The 24872-nt window shown below is 42.4% G+C and overlaps 1 protein-coding gene across 10 annotated transcripts in view; it reads right to left on the bottom strand.

Annotated features, from left to right (window-relative positions):
• Positions 1-23224, bottom strand: part of BCAS3 (BCAS3 microtubule associated cell migration factor) — a 553715-nt gene extending 530491 nt beyond the window's left edge. For 4 of the 10 annotated variants that reach the window (XM_075561483.1, XM_075561482.1, XM_075561487.1 and 1 more), the window contains exons 1-5: positions 22762-23223; positions 20749-20836; positions 18024-18078; positions 9701-9776; positions 773-879 (exon numbers count right to left, since the gene is read on the bottom strand). In XM_075561483.1, coding sequence (XP_075417598.1) covers positions 773-879; positions 9701-9776; positions 18024-18078; positions 20749-20831 — 321 coding nt within the window. In that variant the 5' untranslated portion in view covers positions 20832-20836; positions 22762-23223. Of the gene's footprint in view, positions 1-772; positions 880-9700; positions 9777-18023; positions 18079-20748; positions 20837-22761 lie in introns of all 10 variants that reach the window. The other 6 variants (XM_075561479.1, XM_075561485.1, XM_075561481.1 and 3 more) reach the window with 4 other exon arrangements.
• Between the last annotated feature and the right edge of the window lie 1648 nt (positions 23225-24872).

Here is a 24872-nt window from a genome sequence, read left to right as displayed (position 1 = left end):
GGGCAATGAATGCACAAATGTGCTTTACAGAATTGATGTATGTATGGGTTGTGATAAGAGTTGTATGAGCCCCTGAAAAAATGATTTAAAATTTTTTAAAAATTTTTTAATAGAAGTAGCCATGTTACCTAAAATGATTTTTTTTAATTTTCCTAAAATGAATTTTTTTAAATTTCCTAAAACACGCATTCCCATAACTTTTTCTAAAGCTACAAACTCAAAATCTGCTGACCCTGAGCCTCTAATTATAAAAGTAGCCATACAACAGAAATCTCCAATTTCTAGTACCCAGCATGGTGTTGCACAGATAGTAACTAACTGCTTGTGAAAGAAATGACAGGGACTTCACTGAAGGTATCACCCAATTTCATTTCAGTTACGTAGGCAGTCCACCCAGAAGTCCCTCAAAACAAAGGTCCAATGAGAGATTTTTTATTTCTAAGTCAGCCATCAAAAACCCTAGAGTTTTATTGAGTTTTCACCTCAATAAAAAATGTTTTAAAAAAACAACACCCTATGACCTCAGTTCTATTCTGATACGGCAGGTGGGTGGGTCTAAGTAATAAGCTGGGATTCAAACAAAAAAGTCCTGGTGGCAGTGCCAGGAAAGTTGGGTGACTAATCACAAGACTGATAGCCAACACCCACCAAGGGCTCCTAGACAGAACTGTTCTAGTAAAGAATTCCCGCCTCTAAAATCCTATACAGGGGCCCTACGCGTCAACATCAACCTAACGAACGGCAGTGGATTTGCTTCACTGGTCATACTTACAGGGATGCTCCAGACCTGCATGCCATCACTGTAGCCAATCATGACCAGCAAAGGCGGCTCATTCCCCGTGCTGTGTATTTCCTGAAACTCCAGATTTCTGGATGTATCTGCATGTAGAATCAGTAATAACAGAGAGGCAAATTACAAAGATACAATGTCAATAAGAAAAATTTCCATAGTGTCATTAGTGTAACGATGACTTTGTTTTCTCAATAAAGAGCAAGAGCACAGTTAAGTGGAAACATCATTTAAAAGAAAGCCAACAGGAAGGTAAATTATAAACCCAGATCTTTTGCTTCGTTTCTTCACTGTGTCTATAATTATCAGCACAAGTAAGGTTTTCCAAAATCAAATTCACACTAGTGAAGAAACAAACATAAATATCAGAAAGTTACCTATAAAATAAAAATGAAATATTTTGCTTATATTAAATGTCAACATGATAAATGCATGCTGTTTTAATGTTTTTAAGTTAGCAATAAGAGTATGTTCCTTTATATACAGAAATTAGATCCTGATAAGTCTGAAGACACTTGGATACGCCCCACAACAAAAGAATTAGTGGCACTTTATTATCAACTTTCCCAGTGCCTATCAGAGAACATTAAGCTAATAGTTATCATGTGCATCCTTACTGAACACAATGTCCACCTCCAAAAATTACTAAGTCACTGGTTTTGAATCACAATCTCATCTTCCAGCAAGCGTACTCAACTACTCCATTGTGCTTCTCCCGTCTCCTCTATCCTTTAAACTAGTCGCCCTCTGGTGGATTCGGACTCATGGACTCATGTTCCAGGGCTTGCAGGGCTGTTCCGTTTTAGAAATGTGTGTCAAGGCCTTTCTTTTGAGGCATCCCTGGGTGCGTTCAAATCACAAACCGTTGTTTGGTGATTGAACACTTACTGTTTGTGCTGCACCAGGCCTTTTCCCATTTTAGTTAGTCTTAGATTTACTCTCTTCTCAGCTTAAGGCCTGGGATCAATCATTTCAGACCTTCTGCTAATAAATTATTTTCTTTCTTATCATGAGGTCTTTGCATGGCACTCCACTAATAAAATCTGGCCCCTAGAGGATTCCAGCTACCTACTTTTTCCTTGTTATCTTCTAGGGCAACCCACTATTGGATGGAAGAAAAAAATTTAAATCACACAGCAAGACAGAGTTTGTACGCTACAATTTAGTTATTTCACCTGCACAATCTCAAGGGTTTGGGCCCCTCTAAACTGCATGACCAATTTACTCTGCTTTCTGAATCTTATTCTACAACTTCTTCTGTGACTTCTTTCAACCTTCCTCAACCTTTCCAACCTAAGCCCTGCCCACACCAGTCCCTCCTATGTAAACAAACAAATCTCCAGTAGATTTCTAGGCAAACAATAACCTTCCTGTTGCCTTGCTGCATCTGTACCACCTTCATTCAAATCATTTCATCCTATCTCAAGCACCTGTCTATCGGCCCTTCAGTCTAATGTCCATTCTCCCTCCTGGACTTTAGATTCTATCATCTTTTACCTTCTTAGGAGCCTTTTCCTAATCACTCATTCCCTATGTCTTCAGCTACTTCCAGTCAGCACCAAAAATGCACAAGTGCCTTCTACCTTAAAAAATAGTGAAAGAAATCAGTGCTGGGGGATTCCTTCAGATCTAAATGACAAGTCTCTGAAAGATAATATAGAAAAGTATATTCATTACCTCAGTTCATTCATTTTCAACAAGTTGAAAAGATACCAAAGAAAAAGTTCAGTCTAAGAGATGGCCACATCCTACTACATTATTTGTTACATCAAAGGGAAAGACTTCAGTCAATCATGAGTCCCTTTTACTAGCCCAAGGAAAAGGCATGCCAGAGTGGGGGGTGACTCACAGCAAAGAATGGCCAAGAGCATCATGAGGCTCTGGGATGATAGCAGAGCAAGCAAACAATGACTACAACCCAGACCCACAACCACAGCAGGGCAATGGTGCTCATCCTGGAAGGGAACTACAGGTAGGCAAGAATGGACAAGTTACCTATGACAGGAAAATCACTTCTCCCACCATCCCCACCCTCTGCAGCTAGTCAGGCTCCTATGAACTGGGGTAGTGGACACCTCCTACCTATATAAAATAACAGGATCCCAAGTTTCTGCCCTAAAATTAACAAGACCATCATGTGGTGGGGTGAGGCTGGGGCGAGATCCATCTGTGTCAACACCTCTCACTGCTGGCTCCAAGCCTACTGCAACGGGCTACCGAAGGCCTGCTTGTGCAATGGAATTGCTTCCACAGTAAACACTGCATTGTCCCCTCCTTACTATGTGCTAAAAACTTCTAAGTATAAGCGGGAATATTCAATAGTTTCTCAGTATAGCTTCTCGGATGTCTCAACAGAAGCTCAAATTCAATCCAAAGGTCAAGGATAATGGTGTCATTATCAATCCAGTTGACAAACCTCAAAAACATCTTCCTCTCAATGAAGAGCAAATGTATCAAACATTGCATGTTTCTAAATAGTTCTCAACTCTTCCTAACCCAACATCCCAACTGTCCCAATTATAACCTTTACCCCCAAAGCATTACTGGATTCCTACATTCAACACAGCTCCCTGAAGTTGAAGCTTCACATTGCAGCCAGAGTTCTTATAATTAAAAAACATAGACTAACAATTACATAGCTTCTTGCCTCTTTCTCCCATGTACTGTTTCAAGATAAAGACCAAAGTCTTCAACAGAGCTTTGGTAATTTGTTAACATCTATTTTCTGAGCATATCATCAGAGAAGTTAAATTATATTAAGGAGACTGTGGTATCAAGACTGAAGGAAGGCTTATTAACAACCTGTGATGTGCAGATGACACAGCCTTGCTTGGAGAGAGTGAAGAGGACTTGTAGCACTTGCTGATGAAGATCAAGGATTTCAGCCTTTGGAAGACTCAAACCCTCACAACTGGACCAATAGGCAGCATATGATAAATGAAGAAAAGGTGGAAGCTGTCGAGGATTTGTATCAGTGCTCATAGAAGTATCAGTCAAGAGATCAAATGACATATTGCATTAGGTAAATCTACTCCACAAGACGTCTTTAAAGTACTGAAGATCAAGGATACTACTTTGAGGACTAAAGTGTGCTCAACCCAAGCCATGGTATTCTCCATTGCCTCGTAGACATGTGAAAGTTGGACACTGAATAAGGAAGACTCTAGAAGAATTCAATGCATTTGAATCATGGTGCTAGAGAAGAATATTGAAGGCACCATGATCTTGCATTAGAAGAATGAAGGCCAGAGTGCTCCTCAGAGACAAGAATGACAAGACAATAGCACTGTGCAGTATGCCACTCTGTTGGGAACAGGGTCGTTACGGGTCAGAGTCGACTTAATGGCACCTAACACAACCATTTTCTTTTGGGACCCCTGATGGCACAGGTTAAGGCACTCAGTTGCTGCAGGGCAGCTAAGGACTTAATATGGCTCTTCTAGCCTAACGCTCTAACTCCCACCAGCCCTCTGGAACTGAGATCCACACTGAATAAACCTCCTTGAACAGTGATGGACTTCCAAACCCATGGAGCAAGCTAAGATTCGTGTGTTTGTGCAGGAGGCTGGCTTGTGGAGTGGGGTACCTCCGGGACCTTAATGGGGAAAGCTGGACTTGCTGACCCATGGCAGTGGAGCTGAGTGCCTTCAGGCTGGAGCTTACTATAGTGGAGTGCCTCTGGCTACTTAATTCGGGGATCTTGGGCTGGTGACCCACAGAGTTTGAGCTGAATGCCTTCAGGGTAAGGCTTACAGTAGCATGGTAACCCTACTGGGCATTTATTAGCAGACCTGAAACTTTGTAACATAGTTGGTGAACATTTCTCACTGGCATTACAACTTGTTAACCTCCTGAATAAGCCCTCTGACCAAGAATTTTTCCTGTGAGTTTCTGTATAGCCATTACAGTGGACATTAGAACCCAAAGAAGTAAAACTGAGATTGTTAATTAAGACAACTCTGCTGCTCAGCTGCCATTCCTCAGATAGATAAAGATGTGGCAGTCTGCTTCCATAAAGCCTGAACACCTTATGAGCTAGTTCTCTGTCCTACAGTCGCTCTAAGCTGGAATCAACAGCAGTGGGGTTGCTTTTTGTAAATGCTTTTGATAGGCTGCTGCTGCTGTTGTTGTTGTTGTGTTGGGTGACGTTGAGTTGGTTCTGATCCATGGTGACCCTGTGCACAATACAAGGCACACTGCCTGATTCTGCTGCATCACCCTCACATGTGTCCTCATGCTTGAGTCCGTCACTGTAGCCGCCATGTCAATCCTCCTCAGCGAGGGCCTTCCTCTTTTCTGCTGCTCTTCTACCAAGCATGATGCCCTTCTCCAGGGACTGGCTTCTCCTGACAACATGTATCAGGTACTCACTGGTATAAAGTTAATGGCATGTGATTTCATATCCAGTAAAATTCAGAATTATAAAACTGGGTCTAATTTGTATTACACCTTACAAAGAAATCACATGTTTTTGTCTACATCATCTCATCTGACACAAAGGACTCTATTTATATGCAGAGTAGGGGTTAACTTCATTTTATCACAAACAAAAACAAGTTAGCTATAATTTACTGAAAGCTGAATGAAAACTCTTAGGACTCCTGATCTTCAATTTGGCTATCTTTCTACTATGACCACATTATTGATTAGAAGCTATTACTTTGGAAGGCATCAAATGACACACATAAACCCTTTGAGGTCATTATACAAACAAACTCTCCTTTTCTTCTCCCTCCCGACTTCCCCCAACACTAGGGTTTATGAGGGAACTTAACAGGCTAAAATTCAAGATCCGAAGTGCTCAGGACACCCTTCTGAGAATCAGTCGTGTCCACAGGCACACCTCTCTCGGGTCCTTTATCTCTAGAAAACAAACTCTCCTTTTATTTATTTTAAATTCTGCTTAGGTACTTTGTTATGCTACTATTCTCCTTCTGGATAGTGATACAGCAGACCTCATTCTTCTTCAATAAAACTACAAAGTCTATAAAAAATGTATTTTGCCCTTCAGAACTATTATAGGTTAAGTAATCCTTACTCTGTGACTTTCATCTTTTTATCCTCTCTCCTACTACCACTGGCTCTGCTATCCTGCCTTTATCTCCTTTATGGGACTCACTAATCTTGTTCCACCCCAAAATAGGAACCCTACAGTCTTTTCTATCAAGACATCAACATCTTGAAGAAAGCGGATGGTGCCCAGCTATCAAAAGATATAGTGCCTGGGGTCTTAAAAGTTCAAAGTTAAACAAGCGGCCATCTAGCAGAGAAGCAACAAGCCCACATAGAAGAAGCACACCAGCCTGTGCAATCATGAAGTATCAAAAAGATCAGGTAATTGGCATCAGAAGACCCCAAACAAATACCATATTGTTGAGAATGAGGTGGTTTGGAGCAGAGACCCAAAACCCATCTGTAGACAATGAGACATTCCCTCAGAGAAGGGTCACAAGGAAGGGATGAGTCATCTAGGGTGAAACATACCGATGAAACACACAATACTGCTCTGGGTCTTTGAGGCTTCTTCACCCCCCACTATCATGACTCCAGTCCTGCCTTTCACTTCGGGCTAGACTGGAGCATGTACACAGAAACAAATAAGAGATAAGAGCTTATGACACAAGGAATACAGGAACAGGAATGGGTGTAGCGATACCAGGAGGGTAGGGGGTCGTGGGGATAAAGGGGGAACCAATCGCAATGATCCACACATAACCACATACATGTCCAGTGGGACAAACTACAGAAACTGTGGGGGAAGGAAGCCCGCAGTCAGCCTAAGATATGAAAATAACTTATAATTTATCAAGGGGTCACAATGGTGGGGAGGGGGGAAAACAAGAACTGATACCAAGTGCTCAATAGAAAATGTTTAGAAAATAATGATGGCAACACATATACAAAAATGCTTGATGCAATGATGTAGGAATTGTCAAAAGAACTGTAAGAGTCCCCAATGAAGCTATCTTTTAATAATAAAAAAAAAAAAAGACATCTACCACTCTCAGGTGACCTTAGCCATCTAAAGTGCTCTTTGATCCACCCGTCCTTTAAAGCCTGGTCTAATCTTACCATCTCTGTGAATGTTGCCCGTTGCTATGTTCAGTGCATTCTCTTCCCTTAGGATGTATTTGAGAGGGGTTGTCACTGAGTTTTTATGTTCATGCCTTAAATATTGAAATGTAAACTGAAATTGAATCCTTCATCTCAAACCTGCTTCCTCTGTATTGCATGTACTGTATATACTTGGTATAAGCAGAGTTTTTCAGTATATTTTTAATGCAGTTTCTGTGGTAAAATTGGGTGTCTTGGCTGATATTTGGGTAGGCTTATACTTGAGTATATACGGTACTTATAACAGCAAAACTTACTGCCAACTCTGTCTAAAATCTGTGAAGTCATTTTCAGTAGACGCCAACTAGGAGCAGGAGGATAAAGCTGGAAAACACTTTGTTCAGTGTCCCCTACACAAATAAAAAGGCTTAAATGACCTGAAGGAAGTGGGGTTGGAACACAGCTGGTAAGGGCAGGTACTTAAAAGGGAATCTATATTTAAGTGAGGCACCTGTGGGATATCTAAGTGAAAATGTGTAGGAGGTATCTGATCTGGATCCCAAATATACTAGAGTAATATAGGCCACTTTCTTACTGCCACTCCACTATGGAAAACAGAAAGAGTTCCCCCAAGTCATCTCCCCCAAATATGTGTTAGACTTGGGACACTGCTTGCAACTAATGGTAAACGATTGTCAGGTTACCTCCCTGAAGGCAGTCAGTTGCCAGACAATGGCCAGGCAATGGGTTACTTCTCCCTAAAGGCTTGCAGTCATGGTTTGGTTCCTGTAGGTGGGGTTTAGACCTTACTGATAACGAATTCTATAGTGAGCCAGAGGTCAAACTGGCTCAATGATATCCAAAATTAAGCTGCCTCCCTGAATCTAGGATCCGTCCATCTTATCACTAGTGTACCCCAAATAGCTCCCCTTCCTATTGCGTGAATACCTGTAGATCACCCTCTCCCATTACTGTATTACCTATAGCACAACCCTTTCCTGTGACGTATGTCCTCACCTGTCATTAGGAGGCTTGCACATCCCTAGAGAATATAAAAGCCTTGGTTAAAGATAAAAATCTCTCTCTCTCTCTCTCTCTCTCTCTCCACGTGGACCACCAAGTGAGGCTGAGGTGAGCATGCTACTATGAAATGTGTCTGACTCCTTTATTTCACTCTCTCTTCTATCTCTCATGCTGACTGTACTATAATCTTTACTTATTATCGCTGTACAATTGGGCCTGTGATGATGTGTTAGGGGTTGGTCTACCCTGACACTTCACATACATCCTACTCTTGACCTCTCCCTTTTTTGGTAACTGTCCTTCTAGCATCCAAGCATAAGATGGCAGATAACCACGTGGAGCAGAAGTACAGGTATTACACCTCCTTGGCCATAGTGGCTAGTTCAACCCTGAGGAAATGACTCAAATGCAGCCTCCTGTGGCTTCCAATGAGCTCTTCTTCCTCTTTGTTCATATGACTTGGAAGGTATGAACAGAAAGCTTTCGTACCCACTGTTCCAGCCTCATTAGGATAATCAAAGACTAGAAACACTCAGAAAGAGAGACCGGAAATGGAAATAGACTAAGCCTATGAAGCCCTTGCTCCTTTCAGGCATATAAGAAAGTTTAAGAAAAAAAAAAAAAAGGAAAATCCTATTTAAATCAATCACGTGCAACTGGAAATTCTAAAAATCCTGTTGGGTATAAAAACTGACACTAGAAGTACAATTCAGACCTTAATCTTGGAACTGACCGAGTAGGAAAGATTAGGTGGTAACCCTTAGAAACTAAAAGTAGGCAGTTGTTATATTGTAGCAAACCAGCTGATAAAATGGATGTATCTTGGAAGAGATTGTACCCTCACTTACAGAGAATTATGTTTAAAAAAATAAAACATCAGAATATTAAACTACTTTGTGGTTACTTCTTACACACTTTTCAGCATTGCAGCTCAAAGACAAACTATAAATCAAGGCTTTAAAAAATAGACACAAATCAAGCTGCTTGAAGGTGGAAAGCAGAAGCACCATGATACCACTGTGGGTGGGTGTTGTCAAGTCAATTTCAACTCACTGTCACCCTCTATGACAATCGTACTGCCCCATAAGGTGTTCTTGGCTGTAATCTGCAATGAAGCAGATCTCCAGGTTCTCGCATGGAACTACTTGGTGAATTCAAACCACCAACCATTCCGTTAGCAGCCTTGCACTTAAACATAATGTCACCAGGGTCCCTAACACTATCTTTCCTCAAAAAAAAAAGCCTCACTGTTATTAAGACCCTCTAGGACAGAGGACAGATGGCCCTGTTGGTTTCTCAGACGATAACTCTTTGTGGAAAAGAACGCCCCATCTTTCTCTCACAGAGCAACTGGTGGCTTCAAAACACTGCCCCTGTGGTTAGCACCTAATTTATAGTCCACTCTGCCACCAAGACACCGCTCCTCAGGAGGCTAGTCACACTCTCTCATGAATTCTGTTGGCATGTTTCTGAGAATACACAGGCACTGGATTGGCGATTGACATGAATTCTATTTTTTTTAAATCTCAAAATCTAGTATTTTCAACACCAATGACTGTTTTGCAGTTATAAATACCACTAACCAAAGTTGAATGAAAAATTTCTCAGAAACTCTTAACTTACTTCAACTTAATGCTTAAAGCTACGCACTCTTAAAAGTTACGTTAAGGCATGTACAACATACTACTAGTGTCAAAGAAATTCTTATAATGTGATTGTTATCTTTGAACTCTAAATAAATTTATTTTGAAAATGAATAATCTGACTAAAGCAAGAGTTTTCGTAATCCCCAAATATGTAATTCCTATGTCCTCAAGAAAGTTAATACCATACCATTTAAATCTGCATTTTCAAATCGGACCCAGACTACTTTCTCCTTTTCTTCTGTTAGAGGTGTTCCACTGTAAGCCTGTAAACAGAAACATTTAAATAAAATTATTTTCTAAGATAAATATAAATAAATAGAATTATATTTCAGCTTTAATGTTCCAAACAACGAGGAACTGGAATGAGTCAACCCTACCCCTCTCCAATTTCACCACCCCTGGAATTGTGGCATTACACATTTCAGAAGAATATTACTCTCCAAAAAAGTTATCCATGGCTCTGACCTAACACCAACACAGCCTTAACTGAAACAAAATTAAGTTTTGAATCTATTAAGGATTGCTAAGCCTCTATCTCACAGTGGCTCTACAGGAAAGGGTAGGACTGACCCCTGTGAGTTTCCAAGATTATAACTCTTTATAACAGAATAGAAAGCCCCATTTTTCTCCTGTGCAGCAGCTGGCGGTTTCAAACTGCTGACCTTGCAGTTAATAGTTCAACACACAAACATTATGCCACTGGCATCAGCTCCATGGTGTGAAACCTACAATCCAAATGTACTCCAACAACTAAATCACCCCTAAATTGTATAACAGGCATGAAGGTTTAGGACATGAACAAAGCTATTCAACTTTCTACTTAATTACCAGGGGTGTAAGATCAGCCAATTAATATTTTCCCTAGACTTCTTAGAGTCCTACATTTTTTTCTTTCTTACCTGGTTTCCAGAGTCAACCTATTAGTTTCTGCAAGTCTTTAAAGAGTCACAAAGAGAAACACCCCTGTCTGGGAAGCCTTCGAATGCATGTCAACAGTACACAGCAATATTCAAAGATCTCTATAGATCACATATTTCTATTTTTTAACCACCATATACTTAGAAGCTTTCAGATGTCAACAAGACAGCTGCAGCTTTTAATTTTCCTTTCAATTACACAGTGAAACTTCATCTCATAGAAACTTCACTCAGCAACTTTCCCCATACAACAGAAAAATTATCGACCTGTCTGGTTTCATCTTCATAACTATTGGTATGCCAGAGACCACTGGTGAGATCATTGTGTATTGCAAATATCTCTTAAGGAAAAGGGACTTGCTTTCCAGCACCATAAGGACAACACTGTGTTATCATATATGGGGTTTCATTGGCTAATTTCAAAAAGTAGACGACCAAACCTTCTTCTTATTGTATTTTAATCTGAAAGTTCTGCTAAGACCTGTCCACCATAAGTGACCTTGCCATTTGAAATATAGTAGCATAGCAACATACAACCTCAAAATGCAGTACCACAAACTGTCCTGGTGGCATAGTGGGTAATTAGTTGGGTTGCTAACTGCAAGGTCAGCAGTTCAAAACCACCAACCATGCCAAGGGAGAAAAATGACACTTTCCACTATTATAAAGAGTTAAACGTCTCAGAAACACACAGGGGCAGTTCTACCCTGTCCTGTGAGCTAGACTTGACTTGATGGCTGTGAGTTTAATTTTTATTTTTGGTCAATAGCATACAAGCACTACTATCCCATATACAATTTACTCTGTGCCCCAAACCAAGTAGATTGCCCCTGAGTTGACTACAATTCATGGTGACCCCATAAGTGTCAGATTAAAATTGTGCTCCAATGGCTGGCTGTTTGGAAGTAGATTGCCAAGCCTTCCTTCTGAAGCATTTCTGAGTGTAGTCAACCCTCCAACGGTTTCATGAAGAGTGAAGGATACTACCGTTTGACCAGCCAGGGCAGGGCCTCTTCCCATTTTACCTAAAACCAAAGCAACCCCAACTCATGGAAGCTCTGTGGGCCAGGTGCCAGGGCACTGTATGTTCCCTGGTGGTCTCAAGGGCTGGTATCTTCTAGTAGTAAACTGCCAAATCTTTCTTACAAACACTTCTAATTGTACTTGGACTACCAGTCTTTCAGCTAGTAGCTGAATATTTAAGGGTTTATATCAATTGTTTAAGTGTTTAAGATCAATGTACAACCATATATTTAAGTGTTTATATCATCTACTTTGAATGTCCCTATCAGCTTCCACAATGTACTAAACAAGGTCAATTGTATAACTTTACTATCATGTCCTTCACATAGGATATGATAGTAAAGTTATACAAAAAATGATCTTACACAGCCTGTATTTCAAATGTCTTTGTAAAAAGATGTGCGAAGACATAAAACCTGTTCTCAAGAAAACCTAAATCACTGACTTACTGCGACTCTATACTCAAAATTAAAACAAAACAAAGCAAAATTCTCACTACCATCAAGTCAATTCCAATTCATACGAAAACCATTGAATTTGTTAACTTCATCTTCAATCTCCTTACCCTCATCTTTGTTCTTGGTCATACACCTTTCATGTATGACAAGCTATTTTTGAGATAAACTTTCTACTTTGGACTAATTTTAGATTTACAGAAAAGCTCCTAGTGCAGAGAGCTCTGATATAGCCCTCACCCAGTTCCCCCTAATGTTTATTATGCAGAGTATTCTAATCTTACACTACCATGATATGTGTGACAAAATAAAAAACCAATTACTAACTAAACCCAAGATGTATTTATGGAGCCCTGTGGAGTACATGGGACAAAAGCGAGGCTCGTACTCATGTAAAGAGTTACAATCTCTGAAACCTACAGGAACTGGTCTACCCTGTCCTACAGGGTCCCTAGGAGCCAACAGTGCTACCGGGAGACCACAATGAGGTCTAACTCCATTGTGACAGCTGAAGATACTTATGTCCAGGTCAACAACTCCTTTCCCTTCAGGGTGATTCTCGGAGACCCTGAAAACAATTTATAGATGTCAAGATTTTGGCTTCCGGAACCAATCAGGAGTTAGAAAATGTCAGCTTCCAAAGAGCAGGTTTCACAGCACCAATGCAAAATTTCGAACATTAAAGATTATCTTAGAAAGTTTCATCCTCCCGCTGGGCCGCTTATGCTGCCCGTTGGGTGGCAAAACCCCTTGTTAAAGGAGGTCTGGGCAGAAGGGCTCTTGTGCAGGTCTCTTAGGGTGGTGGAGTTTTTCACCCATTGTTGATTTCCATTTCCCATTATGGGACCTCACAGAAGACTGAGAGAGAGCTATCAGATATAGTGAAGAAGAATTTTGACCTCCGCCCTGGAGTCATTGTCAAGGATCTGGATCTGAAGAAGCCAATTCATCAGAGGACTGCAGCCTATGGCCACTATGGCAGGGAAGGCTTCCCTTGGGAAGTGCCCCCAAAGCTTAAATATTAAAAAAAGTTAGCCATTCCCCCCAGGTTTGTTGGCGTGGGCTACAGAGAAGCCTTCAAGCTCTGCGGGAAAGGCTCCCCTTCCTACATTTGTCCTGTCCTCCTTCAGCTCCTCCTCAGTCGCTGGCCCTCTGTGATCAGTGATGTGAACTATAGCTATGGTGGGGTATGGGAAAAAGATGGATTTCTCCCAAGTTGTCTCCCCCAAATAGATGGCAAACTTAGCTCCTTCGAATGACTATACACTTGGAGGTCATCAGAAGTAGATCAGGGGTTATTCTCCCTAAGGGTTATCAGCCATCTAGAGCAAGCAGTCACCACTGTTTATCCCACAACAAGTAGGGCCCACTCCCTTCTGATAAGGATAGTAGTTATCTGTTTCCTTGTAGGAGATACGAGAGAGCCCATGCTCACCCAAGAGTGACCAAGGTTAGGCCACCATCATGAATTAAGGGTCCGCCCATCTTGTTGCATGTATACCGCTAACCCCTCCCATTCCTATGTGCACACCCTTAGCTCATCCCCTTCCTGTTACGCCTATGCCCATTGTACATCCCCTTCCTATAATGTACTGTCCCTTCCTGTGACATGTGGTTACCTGCAATCATGCCCCCCGAAGTAGAAAATGTCATATGCAATTTTTTTAAATTACCCCTTTTTGCTTTCCTAAGCAAAATATATCAGCAGCTCCTACAGCGCCTGTCTGGACATTACAATTAGAATCGGTGCCTCATCTGGTCATCTTAATTTGTAAACTACTCTAAACCTGATGTGCAAATTACCTGTCAAATGCGTAAGCACCTAGGGTGATCCCACAGCCTCCATCCCATTCTCTCAAATATCAACCTTGGATCTGGTTCTGCTCTGAATGGCTCAAACAGCACCCTTTCACAGAGCTTTCTGAAGTCCCCCAAGTAAATTTCATTATCTTCCTCTAAGGCAGAGGGTCAAAGAAAACAAGGGAACACCACCCAATGAAATGGCTTAACACAATAATCATAATAGAATCAAAGACACAAACAATCATAATACTACCAAACTAGAAAGCTTATGTTCTGTTATACATAAGGTTGGCATCAGTGGGAGACAACTGGATGGCAACAACACAATATGGCACTGTGGCATTGTGTTTATCCCTTTAGTGCGGTGCTTATAACTGGCCATGTAGTTGTCTATTAGATCATGAATCAACAAATCCAGTCCACCATCTGTGTTACTGAAACATAACCATGCCCCTTACATAAAAGTCAGAATTAAGTAGCTGTGATAGACATTGCAATGCAGTTAACTATTTAATATGGCCCTTCTAGCCATAGCCGTTGTTACTCCCACCGAAGGGCCTTCCTTTTCCTAATGAAGCGGGCCTGGGTAAGAAGGTAGGAAAAGACACCAATTGGATTATCTGATTCAGCTGTGAGTGACTGTTAACAAGGTTAACTGTGATGGAGTGACTGTTAACAAGCTTAACTGTGATTGCCAACCTGCCAGGTATAAAATCAGCCATCTTGGAAGCTGCCAGCAACAGGGAAGAATCAAGAATGGAGCATGTCCTTTGGACCTCAAGATCCCTGTGCATCCATCTCTTTGATCTAGGAGACAGCTTTGACACAAGACGAGTAGCAACAACAGAACCAGCCATCAGAGCCTGAGACAGAGCAATGGACTAGCAGCCCACGAGTAAGTAAAGCTGAGACCTTTGGGGCAGGAGGCTGACTTGTGGAGTGGGGTACCACCAGAAACTTAATGAGGGAATTCCGTTTGCTGATAAATGGAGCTGGAGCTTAAAGCTTTCAGGTTGAGTGGAATGTCCTTTGGGCAATTATTGGTAGCCCTTAAAGAGCTTTGCAGGGCTACCTGAACAGAACAGAAAAGAAAGCTCAACCAAACTCACTGCCATTGAGTTGATTCTGGCTGACGGCGATCCTATAGGTCAGAGTAGCACAGCCCTTGTGTATTTCCGAGATAATAAACCTTTACCAGGGTAAAAAGCCTCTTTTTTCTCTGTGGAGCAGTCCAACATGGAACCCATTACACTATCAGGAGTCCCAGAGACTGAGCCAAGAAGCTGAAGGGTCACCAAAATTTTAACTGTTAACGTTCCTAATAAACCTCATAATCACGAACATTATCTGTGAGTTCTGTGTAACCACTGCAATGTAATCACCCAGCTGTACAGCAGAGAGCTATGGGAAGGCCAGTTGTTGTGAAACCAGTATAAAGAGATGGTTGAGCAGGGTCAGGCTGAGCTCAGCCTTAGGAGCCAGAAGATTGAATGTGAGGCACAGGACCAAGAGCATGCCCGCAGGCATTTTATGAACAACAAAGCCTAAAATGTTCACTACCTGGCCCTTTATAGAAAAGAGTTTCCGATCCTTGTACAGCAGCACAGTGTATCCTCCAAACTTTGCATGGTGCCTGATCAAAATGAGCGTTCAACTCACTGGTCGCTGCCAGAAATCTTGCTTGCTTTCAACACCAACTACATGATGACTATCATACAATGGACAGGTATATAAATCTGAAAACCTCTATCTTTACACCCATAATTACTACTCTAATCCAAATCTTCAGAGCATATTAACAGCCCATTTATGATCCTTCTGCAGGACGCCTAACAGCAAAGTCAGCAGTTCAAACTTACCAGCCACTCCAAGAAGAAAGATACGGCTGTCTGCTTCCATAAGACTTTCCAGCCTCTGAAATCCTGTATGGTATCCCTGAGTTGGAATCAGCTAATTAAATTAATCTAGCTACCAAGATTTTTACCATGTTAGTTTTCGTCCCCTATTCTCTACCTAACAGAAATGCCTCAATCTGGTATTCTTGTTCCTCTAGGTCCTAGAGTCTAGGACAGCGGTTCTCAACCTGTGGGTCGACCCCTTTGGGGGTCAAACGGCCCTTTCACAGGGGTTGCCAGATTCATAACAGTAGCAAAATTAGTTATGAAGTAGCAACAAAAATGTTATGGTTGGGGGTCACCACAATATGAGGAACTGTATGAAAGGGTCGCGGCATGAGGAAGGTTGAGAACCCCTGGTCTAGGCCATCTCCTATCCCCAATCACCCTCTCAAAGCCTCTGACCACAGCTGCTCTCTTACCAGCAAGAACTGCTAGCAACCCAGGGTGACTACTAGCACAAAAGGCTTCTTTGTAATGATGATAGTGATCTACAGCAGCTGAGAGAGAAAGATTTTGATTTGGTGTAGGAAGGGAATTAGATCCTGGGTAAATGGAACAAGTATTCATATAAATCATACTTGTTCTAATACTTACTTTGTACAAAACACTGCACTTGGCAGGGTGGAGAATCCAAATAGACATATGATACCCCAAAAAAGGGGGTTCCTTTGTGGACCCTCAATAAAGGGGCCCTGTTTGAGTAGGCAAGTTACCAAAATGAAGTTCCTTCCCGGGAGTCGCAGTTTCAAGACAAGGTCCGGGCTTAAGGGCGGGGAGTGCATGGTACAGGGAAGCAAGTTGGATTTCAATCCCCAATTGTATTCTTTATGTAGAAAACAATGTGCCCCCAAACCCTGGTCGCCCTGTTGCTGACTTGAATCAACTAACCAGTTTCCTTCTACAGCAAATAGCCAATCTTTCCATTCATTTCAACGAATAGCACCACCGTTAACCTTCTTGGGAGCCTTTCACTTCTTTCTTCCCTCTGCATGCTCTTAGCAATTAAACATTCAGTCTGTAGGATCAGTCCTAATATTGACTAATAGGCAACAAACCATCTAATTTGAGCCAAGAGAGGAAAATGTTTGTTTTTCCTTCCATGCACCAGATATCTTGGCATTATGGTCTGCCTATTTTCATCAGTTGACTGAACATAGTAATACCAACATTCCTTAATGGTTTTCCTGATTTGATGAATACAACTGTCTAATATAATTGAAATACAATGTGTTTAATACAACTGAAAGGCACGATTTGGGCTTTCCTTGGACTCTCCCAGAAAGCCAGGGCATTGGAACTATGAATGTCACTACTCCAGAAGGTAGTTACAGACACCAAAGAGGAGACAATCATTATCACTTAAGGAGAAAATCACCAACACCCCCCCAACCCACCCACCCACCCCCCCAGGAAGAGTTCCACTAGAACAGGATTTCCCCCAAATTCTCTTTCCCTGGTGTTTCTTGGGGCTCTTACTATAGACACACGTCACTGGGTGCCACCGCCAAGGGACTGAGTCAGGCTGTCCATGAGAGGGGCTTGAAAAGTGCTTTTGCAAAACAAGTGAGCCAAGTGACACTTCAGTTGAGACAACAATGAGCTAGAGATGGTCCCAGGAGGGGCTGCCCTTGTGCTTCATTCTCACATTGACACGAAGGGAAGAATCAGGAGCGTACTCTCAGGGCTTTGCACTCGACTTAAATTGATCACAAGCTTACCCAACTAACGGGAAAAACGCTTTATGGGAGTTAAAATGTAAAATACATGTATGTTTGTGATTCTAGTTGATTTCAAAGTGAAGAAATTCAGTTTTAAAACATAACTACCCTAATTTTCACCAGGCTACAATATATAGAAATCATCACTGGGAAAATAAGTTGGAGTTTTCAGGAGTGTTTAGCACAAAAAATAATGCTGGACATGAAGGAGAAATACAGCTCTGCCCAAATGAAACACCGTTAAAATGCACAGCTCATGTTGTTTTTCTTATTCGAGATAGGCAAACTGAACTGAGACAGGAGAAAGAGCATCATTTTGGAATAGAACCTATCTGGAGTGTGCCAGAGCAGCCCGGCTAACACACAAGATTGGGGCTTTGACCCACCCTATCCAGCAGCTCCAGGGAGGAAAGACCTGGCTGGCAACCTGCTCTTCTAAAGATGACAGCAAAGTAAACACTATAGGACAGTTCTACTTTGTCACCTGGGGTCACTGTGTCCAAATTGGCTCAAGGGAAACCAACAGAGAGCCCCATGCACATCCCCCCTGTTCCTCAGGATTAACAGCGGTGCCCAGCCAGCCCAAAACTGAGGCATGGCTACCCAATAACAAGTACAGTTCCACTCTACAAATGTGCAGGATGCTAAATTATGCAAAGCCTTTCTGAAAATGCAGTACAGCAAGCACACACTTACCTGTGGTACAACATCCTGTAGAAATGTCACAACGCTTTCCATGTAGGACTGCTCTCTGGGAAAGGATGAAATGGAAAAGGATTATCCTGGCAGCATAAGACAAAACAAAACATATGCCATTCTCTATGCCATACTGATTACAAATTGAAAGAGGGAAAAAAGGTCTGTTCTTACCATCTGCTTATCTGCTTTTCGGTGTCACGTGTCTTTGTGATGTTATTACATGCAAATTATCTTTTAACATTTTTTAACAACTTTTTCCTACTTTGATGAGATACTTTCTAACTCATACTTAAAGGAATAATGACAGAAGACCTGACTAAGGCAGGACGTTCCTTCCTGAGTCACGGCAGAAGAATACCTCCAAAACTATTGCTGACTCAGTACTTAGGGCTCTTCCTTTAGTCTGGGTATGAACCCAGCCCCTTACCTATGTGGAGCAAGATGACCTTATTTTTACTGCAGATACAGGCACTAGAGTGACATTAAAAAGTCCTCATAGAATTTTTGGTATAGACAAGGCATGGGAAAGTATCAAAATGCATCAAGGAAGAGAAAATAATAGTGGGAAGGACGCTACATCAATATATTCTAAATAGATGGGAAGCATACAAATATCAGCAAGTGGAGAAAAACAACTTCATCAAAATACCTAATCAAATTCATTTCAGGAGGATGTTTAAAAAGTACATTTGAATAAGATAATACATTTTCCTAAGTCCTATTTACTGTTTCAGTCATTTACTATTTCAGGCACCTTCAGTTCCAGAAATACATCAAGCTCTTCTCTGCATGCAAATGTTTACACCAGCTTGCTTCCTGTCTGGACTGTGCTCTTCCCATAGTCTTCGTGCAAATCTCCAGCTTATGTGGTACTTCAGACAGGCCTTGCTGGCAGCTTGTCATTCTGTCCTAGCATACTGTGCCCTGATTAGTACCAGTAACTACCTTTATCTAGTTACCCAGCTACTGTTTCCCACCCTGAAGTGTAACTCCAATACTGGAAGGAGTCCATCTCTCACGTCGACAGTATCTCCAGAATCAATAAGCTAATGTTTAGGCATGGAGTTATTTGTTTTTAAAATGCTGCATGAGTAACAATTTTTTAAAACTACAATTACATATTTGATATCAAAATGAAATACAATACAAATGTTTTGTTTTCAAACTGCAGTACATTTTGAATACCATGTGCTGAAAGCAACACAGCAGTGGTTAAGAGCACAGACTCTGGAATCCTTGTTTGGGTTTGGAGCCCAATTGTCTGCATCTGATACCAGCTAGGTCTCTTGACTATGTGACTAGGTACAACTTACTCCTCCTCTACTTTGGTCTCATCTATAAAATGAAGATTAAAAATAGCACGTAACTCAAAGAAATATAGTAAGTATAGGAGGAAAAAAGGGAAGTATTAATATAGTAACTATATTGTATATATAGTCTGAGAAGGTGATCTTTAAATAACAGGCTAAATTGCACACTGGAAATGATCCAAAAATGCTACAATCATCTTAAGAGCATCCTAAAAGGCATAAACAAATGTTATCGTAACTCTTCACTCTAAGCTGCCTTAAATAGACCAATTTCCCTACATCTTCGTTTCATTTCATTTAGGACAGTGGTTCTCATTCTCAACCTGTGGGTCACGACCCCTTTGGGGGCTGAACGACCCTTTCACAGTGGTCGCCTAAGACCGTATTTCCATTGGTCTTAGGAACTGAGACACCGCTCCTCTATCTGTCTTCAGGGGGGTCAGCCCACATGCAGATATGCCCACATACAGGTCCATCACAACATGAGGAACTGTATTAAAGGGTTGTGGCATTAGGAAGGTTGAGAACCACTGATTTAAGGAAATAGCCTGCCTTTTCCAACTTTATTGACTCCATTATCTTAGCCTAAAATGTACCCTTGATTTGAAGTGTCCACATTCTGTTGTCTTTAAAGATAGAAAACAAATTTTATCTTAATAAAATTTTCTGATATCTGTACTAAAATACTCCTAAATTCTCATGTCATTTATGAGTACTTATTTTTACAGATTAGTGATTTCACAGGAAAAAGATGAGGCTTTCTACTCCCATAACAAGTTACTGTCTCAGAAACTCACAGTAGTCAATCTACCCTGTCCTATAGGGTCACTATACGTCAGAATTGACTTGATGACTGTGAATGATTTTGTTGGTTTTTATAGTGATTTCAAGTACACTTAATAGCATAAGACCACAGTATATGGTTAATTCTTAGATATCAAGAATGTCTCAAATATAAAAATATATACTTTCTGAGACCCAGAAAAATATATTTTATATCATAATCTAGTAAGCATATACATATAGATGAATATATGTCTCACCAAACCACTAACTTCTTATCCACTTTTCACTACAGATCCCAAAACACTAAATTAATTTAGTAACTCAAAATGCATTGCATGTAGAGTTTCTAAACAACTCTTCTCTAGGATTGAGTAGTTTCATGCACTCTTTCAATGTGCAAAATATATTGATTTGTTCATCCAGTTATCCTTATGTAGCATTGGCACTGATATTTATGCATCTTGTAAAGGCAAAATTTTAAAACTTCTTACAAAATGCGCTCACTTCAGCAACACACACACACACCTCACAAAACTGAGTAACTGCATTGACAAAGGAAAACTGAGTATTGGTTTGGTGAATAATACTTTCTTCAAAAGTATTGGCGTTATCTAAAATGTGCTTACGTGACAGCCTGAGGCCGAACCACAACACCACCAGTACAACGACTGGGTCTGCGAGGAGAGTCGGTAGCCATAGCTTCATTCATAAAACCTGTGTACAGAAGAGAAAATGGTTCATTTTGGGTGTGAAAATTCTATGGCTGCTTACTCAAGAAAAACTCTCTGCCACTGATTCAATTCTGACTCCAAGCGACCCTATAGGACAGGGTACAACCCTCCTTTGGGTTTCTGAGACTGTCACCACTGATGAGAGTACTAAGTCTAGTCCAGCGGTTCTCAACCTGTGGGTCGCGACCCCTGGGGGTCGAACGACCCTTTCACAGGGTTCACCAGATTCATAACAGTAGTAAGATGACAGTGATGAAGTAGCCATGAAAATTTTCTGATTGGGAGGTCACCACCACATGAGGAACTGTATGAAAGGGTGGCAGCATGAGGAAGGTTGAGAAGCGCTGGGCTAGTCTTTCTCCCAACAAACAGCTGGTGCTTTTTGAACTAACCTGGCGTTTAGCAGCCCAATGTGTAAGCACTAGGTCAACAGGGCTAAAAACTATCTGAGAGTGCCTAAATCTAGGTAAATTTCCCAGCAATTCCTATTACTCCGGTGCAAAAGGAAGTACGACGATAATTTTTTTTCTCACATTACTCTGAGGTTTTGCTTATAAGACCATGTCTCAAAATTACAACAAAAAAAATTTTTAGATTCTTGATGGTCCCTTTGGTCTATTGTTCACAAGCCTTTATTGAGAAATAGAGTAAAAAAAGTCTTGGAAGGCTTTGCACAGTATGAAAGTATTAAAATAACTGCTCCCTTTGTGATCCAAAATCAGGTTACTGAGTTTATGTTGAGATCATGAAAGTGGACAAGGCTCAGTGATCGACAATGCCCCCCATTTATATAAGTCTCCTGAACACACGCACAAAATTAAACAATGATCCCACTTTGAGCTGAAAAGTGTTGGAAATCCATAAATAAGACAGCAAGACCAGTAGTTAAGATTGTCAGTATTTTTAACTTCTTGTTATTGTAACCCAACCCCTAGTCTCAATAAAAACTTCAAAGTGCCTTATCCTTTCCCATCACTAAATCTTGATCATTGAATGTCATGCTGGCATCTGAAGAGCTGGAGTTTTAAAGGGTCTAAAAGAGTCTACTCAGTTAAGGGGAAAATATATTGATCTCTGACAGGGCTCAGGCGAGCTTGCAGCCTGGAATCTTAAAAGCCCCGGAAGTCATTTCCATGTAGGAAACATTCTGTCGCCTTTATTTGAAAACTCTAAGACCGGGGAATCCCATCTCTCCTTCAACTCCAAGCACCTTTTGCCTCAAGTAAGACAAAAACTAAGGAAGACCAAAGAACTGATGCCTTTGAGTTATGGTGTTGGCAAATATTAAATGTCTTGGAATGAGTACAACCAGAATCCTCCTTAGAAGCCAGGGTGGCACAACTTTGTCTCGTCTTATCATGAGGGACCATCATGCCTGGGAGAGAATCCGCAGAAAAAATAACGAGGACCCTCAACTCTATGGCTTGACAGTGGCCGCAACAATGGATCGAAACATTGCAACGATTCCAGGGAGGGCTCAGGACGGTGTTTCATTCTAAGGGAGAACCTACTGGCCAACACCCAACAATAAGAGCCCAGCAACCCTTCCTCGGTGGGCATCTTCCCTCCCAGTCGCGCCGTCCTCTCATTTCCACACCACCCTTCCTTTCCCGAACCAGGCTCCCCAGCCCTGTCGTGTAAGGGTTCCAGCCCTGAGGACGACCCCCGCCAGCCCCTCAGGCCCGACTAGTCGGAAAGACACTTTGCACAACACGACTCGCTTAACCTCCGCCGCGGAGCCACCGCTGCCCGCGGCCGCCCTCTGGCCCCTCGCCCTTCCCCCTCCCCTTCCAATCTCGACCCCCCTCTCCCATGGAATCCCCGCCCGCCAAACCCGCCGCCGCCGCCGCCGCCGCCGCGCAGCCCGCCCCACGTCCGCGCCCAGCCTCCCCCACGCCAGAGACCCACCAGCCCTCTCACCGGCCGCCCGCCGGTAAACGCTCTCCTCCAGCTCAGGGCTCAGTGTTTGGAGTCTCCCCGCCGTGATTGACAGCGGTTACTTCCTACCACGCCTCGGCGGAACTGCCCTCGTAACCAATCCCAGGAGCAAACGGGCTTCCTGGGCCCCGCCCTTAGAGGTCGGCTTCGCCAACCAGCAAGTAGGAAAGAGGCGGACCCGCCTCCTGAGTCCAGCCAATCGGCTCAAGTTGCGAGGAAAACACGGCCGTCTGGAAGTTCGGGTGAAGCCGGGTTGTCACGTTCGGTTGTGATCGCAGGCAGGCAGGCGGACAGGCGGGCGGGCGTAGAACTATGCCCGTTCTCTTCTCAGACGGCACGCGCGTGGCGTTTTCACGAAACCACCCTCGCTGCAGACCCGGGTGTACAGTCCGTGCGTGCCTCAGGGCGAGAGCCGGAGGCCCGGAGAACGGGGCTGTTTACATCGAATTCTCGCGACAGCTGGTTCGACGTTCAAGGCACGTGGACATGGCAGCTGCCAGTCACTTTAGTCACTCATCCCGAACCCGCCCACTGCCCCGCCTTTTTCAATGTGTTTACCTTCCGGGAAGTGGGATTGACTCGACCGGGTGGGCAACCCTGGAGGCAAGGAGGGGGTGATTTGAGTGAGGGGCGCGCCGTGGGTATTGTCCATTTGAACTCCAGTAATGGACCTTTCTTATCTCCATTTCCACTCCTTATCTTGGCGGCTGGAATATCTAGCCAGCTTCATTCCTGAGTTACATGTTTCCTCTGAGGATAGTAATAATTGGTATTGATAGAGTGAACGCCCAGCACAGCCGTGTATATTTAAGTATTTAATATACATGAACACATGTACTCAAGACACGACAGTCTTAAGAGAATATGACATATTTGTAGACATGTAACTTTATAAAAGTGCCAGATAGGAAACTCATTTTTAGTAGAAAACAGTGACTTTGTGTCCAGAGTTTGTTGTGTTTTTCAACTGCTACCGTGGTTCTTCGTGACGTGTTATCAGGAGTGTGGGAAACAGAACCTGGAAGAGAGTGTATGTGGACAAACTCTCAACATCCATACGTTAAGTAGTCTGGGAGGCCAAGGCTCCCATGGAGGAAGCCTTCACAGTTCATGAGTTGGCGATTCATAAAAGTTATTCCCCAGGATGCCCGTCCCCCCCAACAATAATGCCAAGTTTAAGGTGCTGTTTGCGAACACATGGTCACTGGCTATACACTTGGAGGTCAGCTGTTTGAAGGTTCTCTTGCAGAAGGTTGTCAGCCATCTAAGGTAATCCCAGCCCATTACTGTCCTCTCCCTTCAGATAAGATTGTTCCCTGAGGGAAAGCTCAAAGAAGCCAAAGGTCAAAGCAAGGCAGGGACCAAGATGAGGTTGCCATCTTGATTCTAGAGCCCGCCCAGCTTGTTACGTTTGTGCCTTCCTGTCACATGTTTGCCCTTAGTACCTCCCCTTACTATGGTACACCCCAGCTAGTCCCCCTCCTGTTAGATATATGCTTATTGTACAACCCCTTCCTGTTACCTATGTGCTTGCAAAAGCCTGCATGACCTAGATTACATTACGCCTCTCTTTGCACAGACCTGGGGCATGAAGTCATGACTGCAAAGGTAAGCTTGCATGCTTTATCTTGTCTGATGTCTCTTTAATTTACCCCTCAGTTATACAACTGCCCCCTTGGACTCATTCGGTTATGGGGGTGCTGGTCCCCACAAAGTTCCTGGAGTATATGATGCCTTGTTGTTAGGTGCCCTGGAATCTGACTCAGTTGTTCTGTTCTGCCTTTGTTCTGAAGAACAGAACAAAAACATTGCCCACGCCTGTGTCATCCTGACAATTGTTACATGTAATCCATTGCTGCAGCCACCGTGCCAATCCATCTCATTGAGGCTCTTCATTTTGTTTCTTCCACTCATCCTCTACCTTACTCACCATGATCCCCCTTTCCAGGGACTGGATTATCCTGATAATGTTTTCAAAGTACATGAGAGGAAGTTTGCCATCCTCACTTCATTTTGTTTGTTTTGTTTTTTTAAAGGGGAGACCTTTAATTTGTCTCTAACACAAAGTAGTTTGGTTTGTT

The sequence above is a fragment of the Tenrec ecaudatus genome, chromosome 10, assembly GCF_050624435.1.
Source record: "Tenrec ecaudatus isolate mTenEca1 chromosome 10, mTenEca1.hap1, whole genome shotgun sequence".
Taxonomy (NCBI): domain Eukaryota; kingdom Metazoa; phylum Chordata; class Mammalia; order Afrosoricida; family Tenrecidae; genus Tenrec; species Tenrec ecaudatus.
This window is presented reverse-complemented; position numbering and strand designations above follow the sequence as displayed.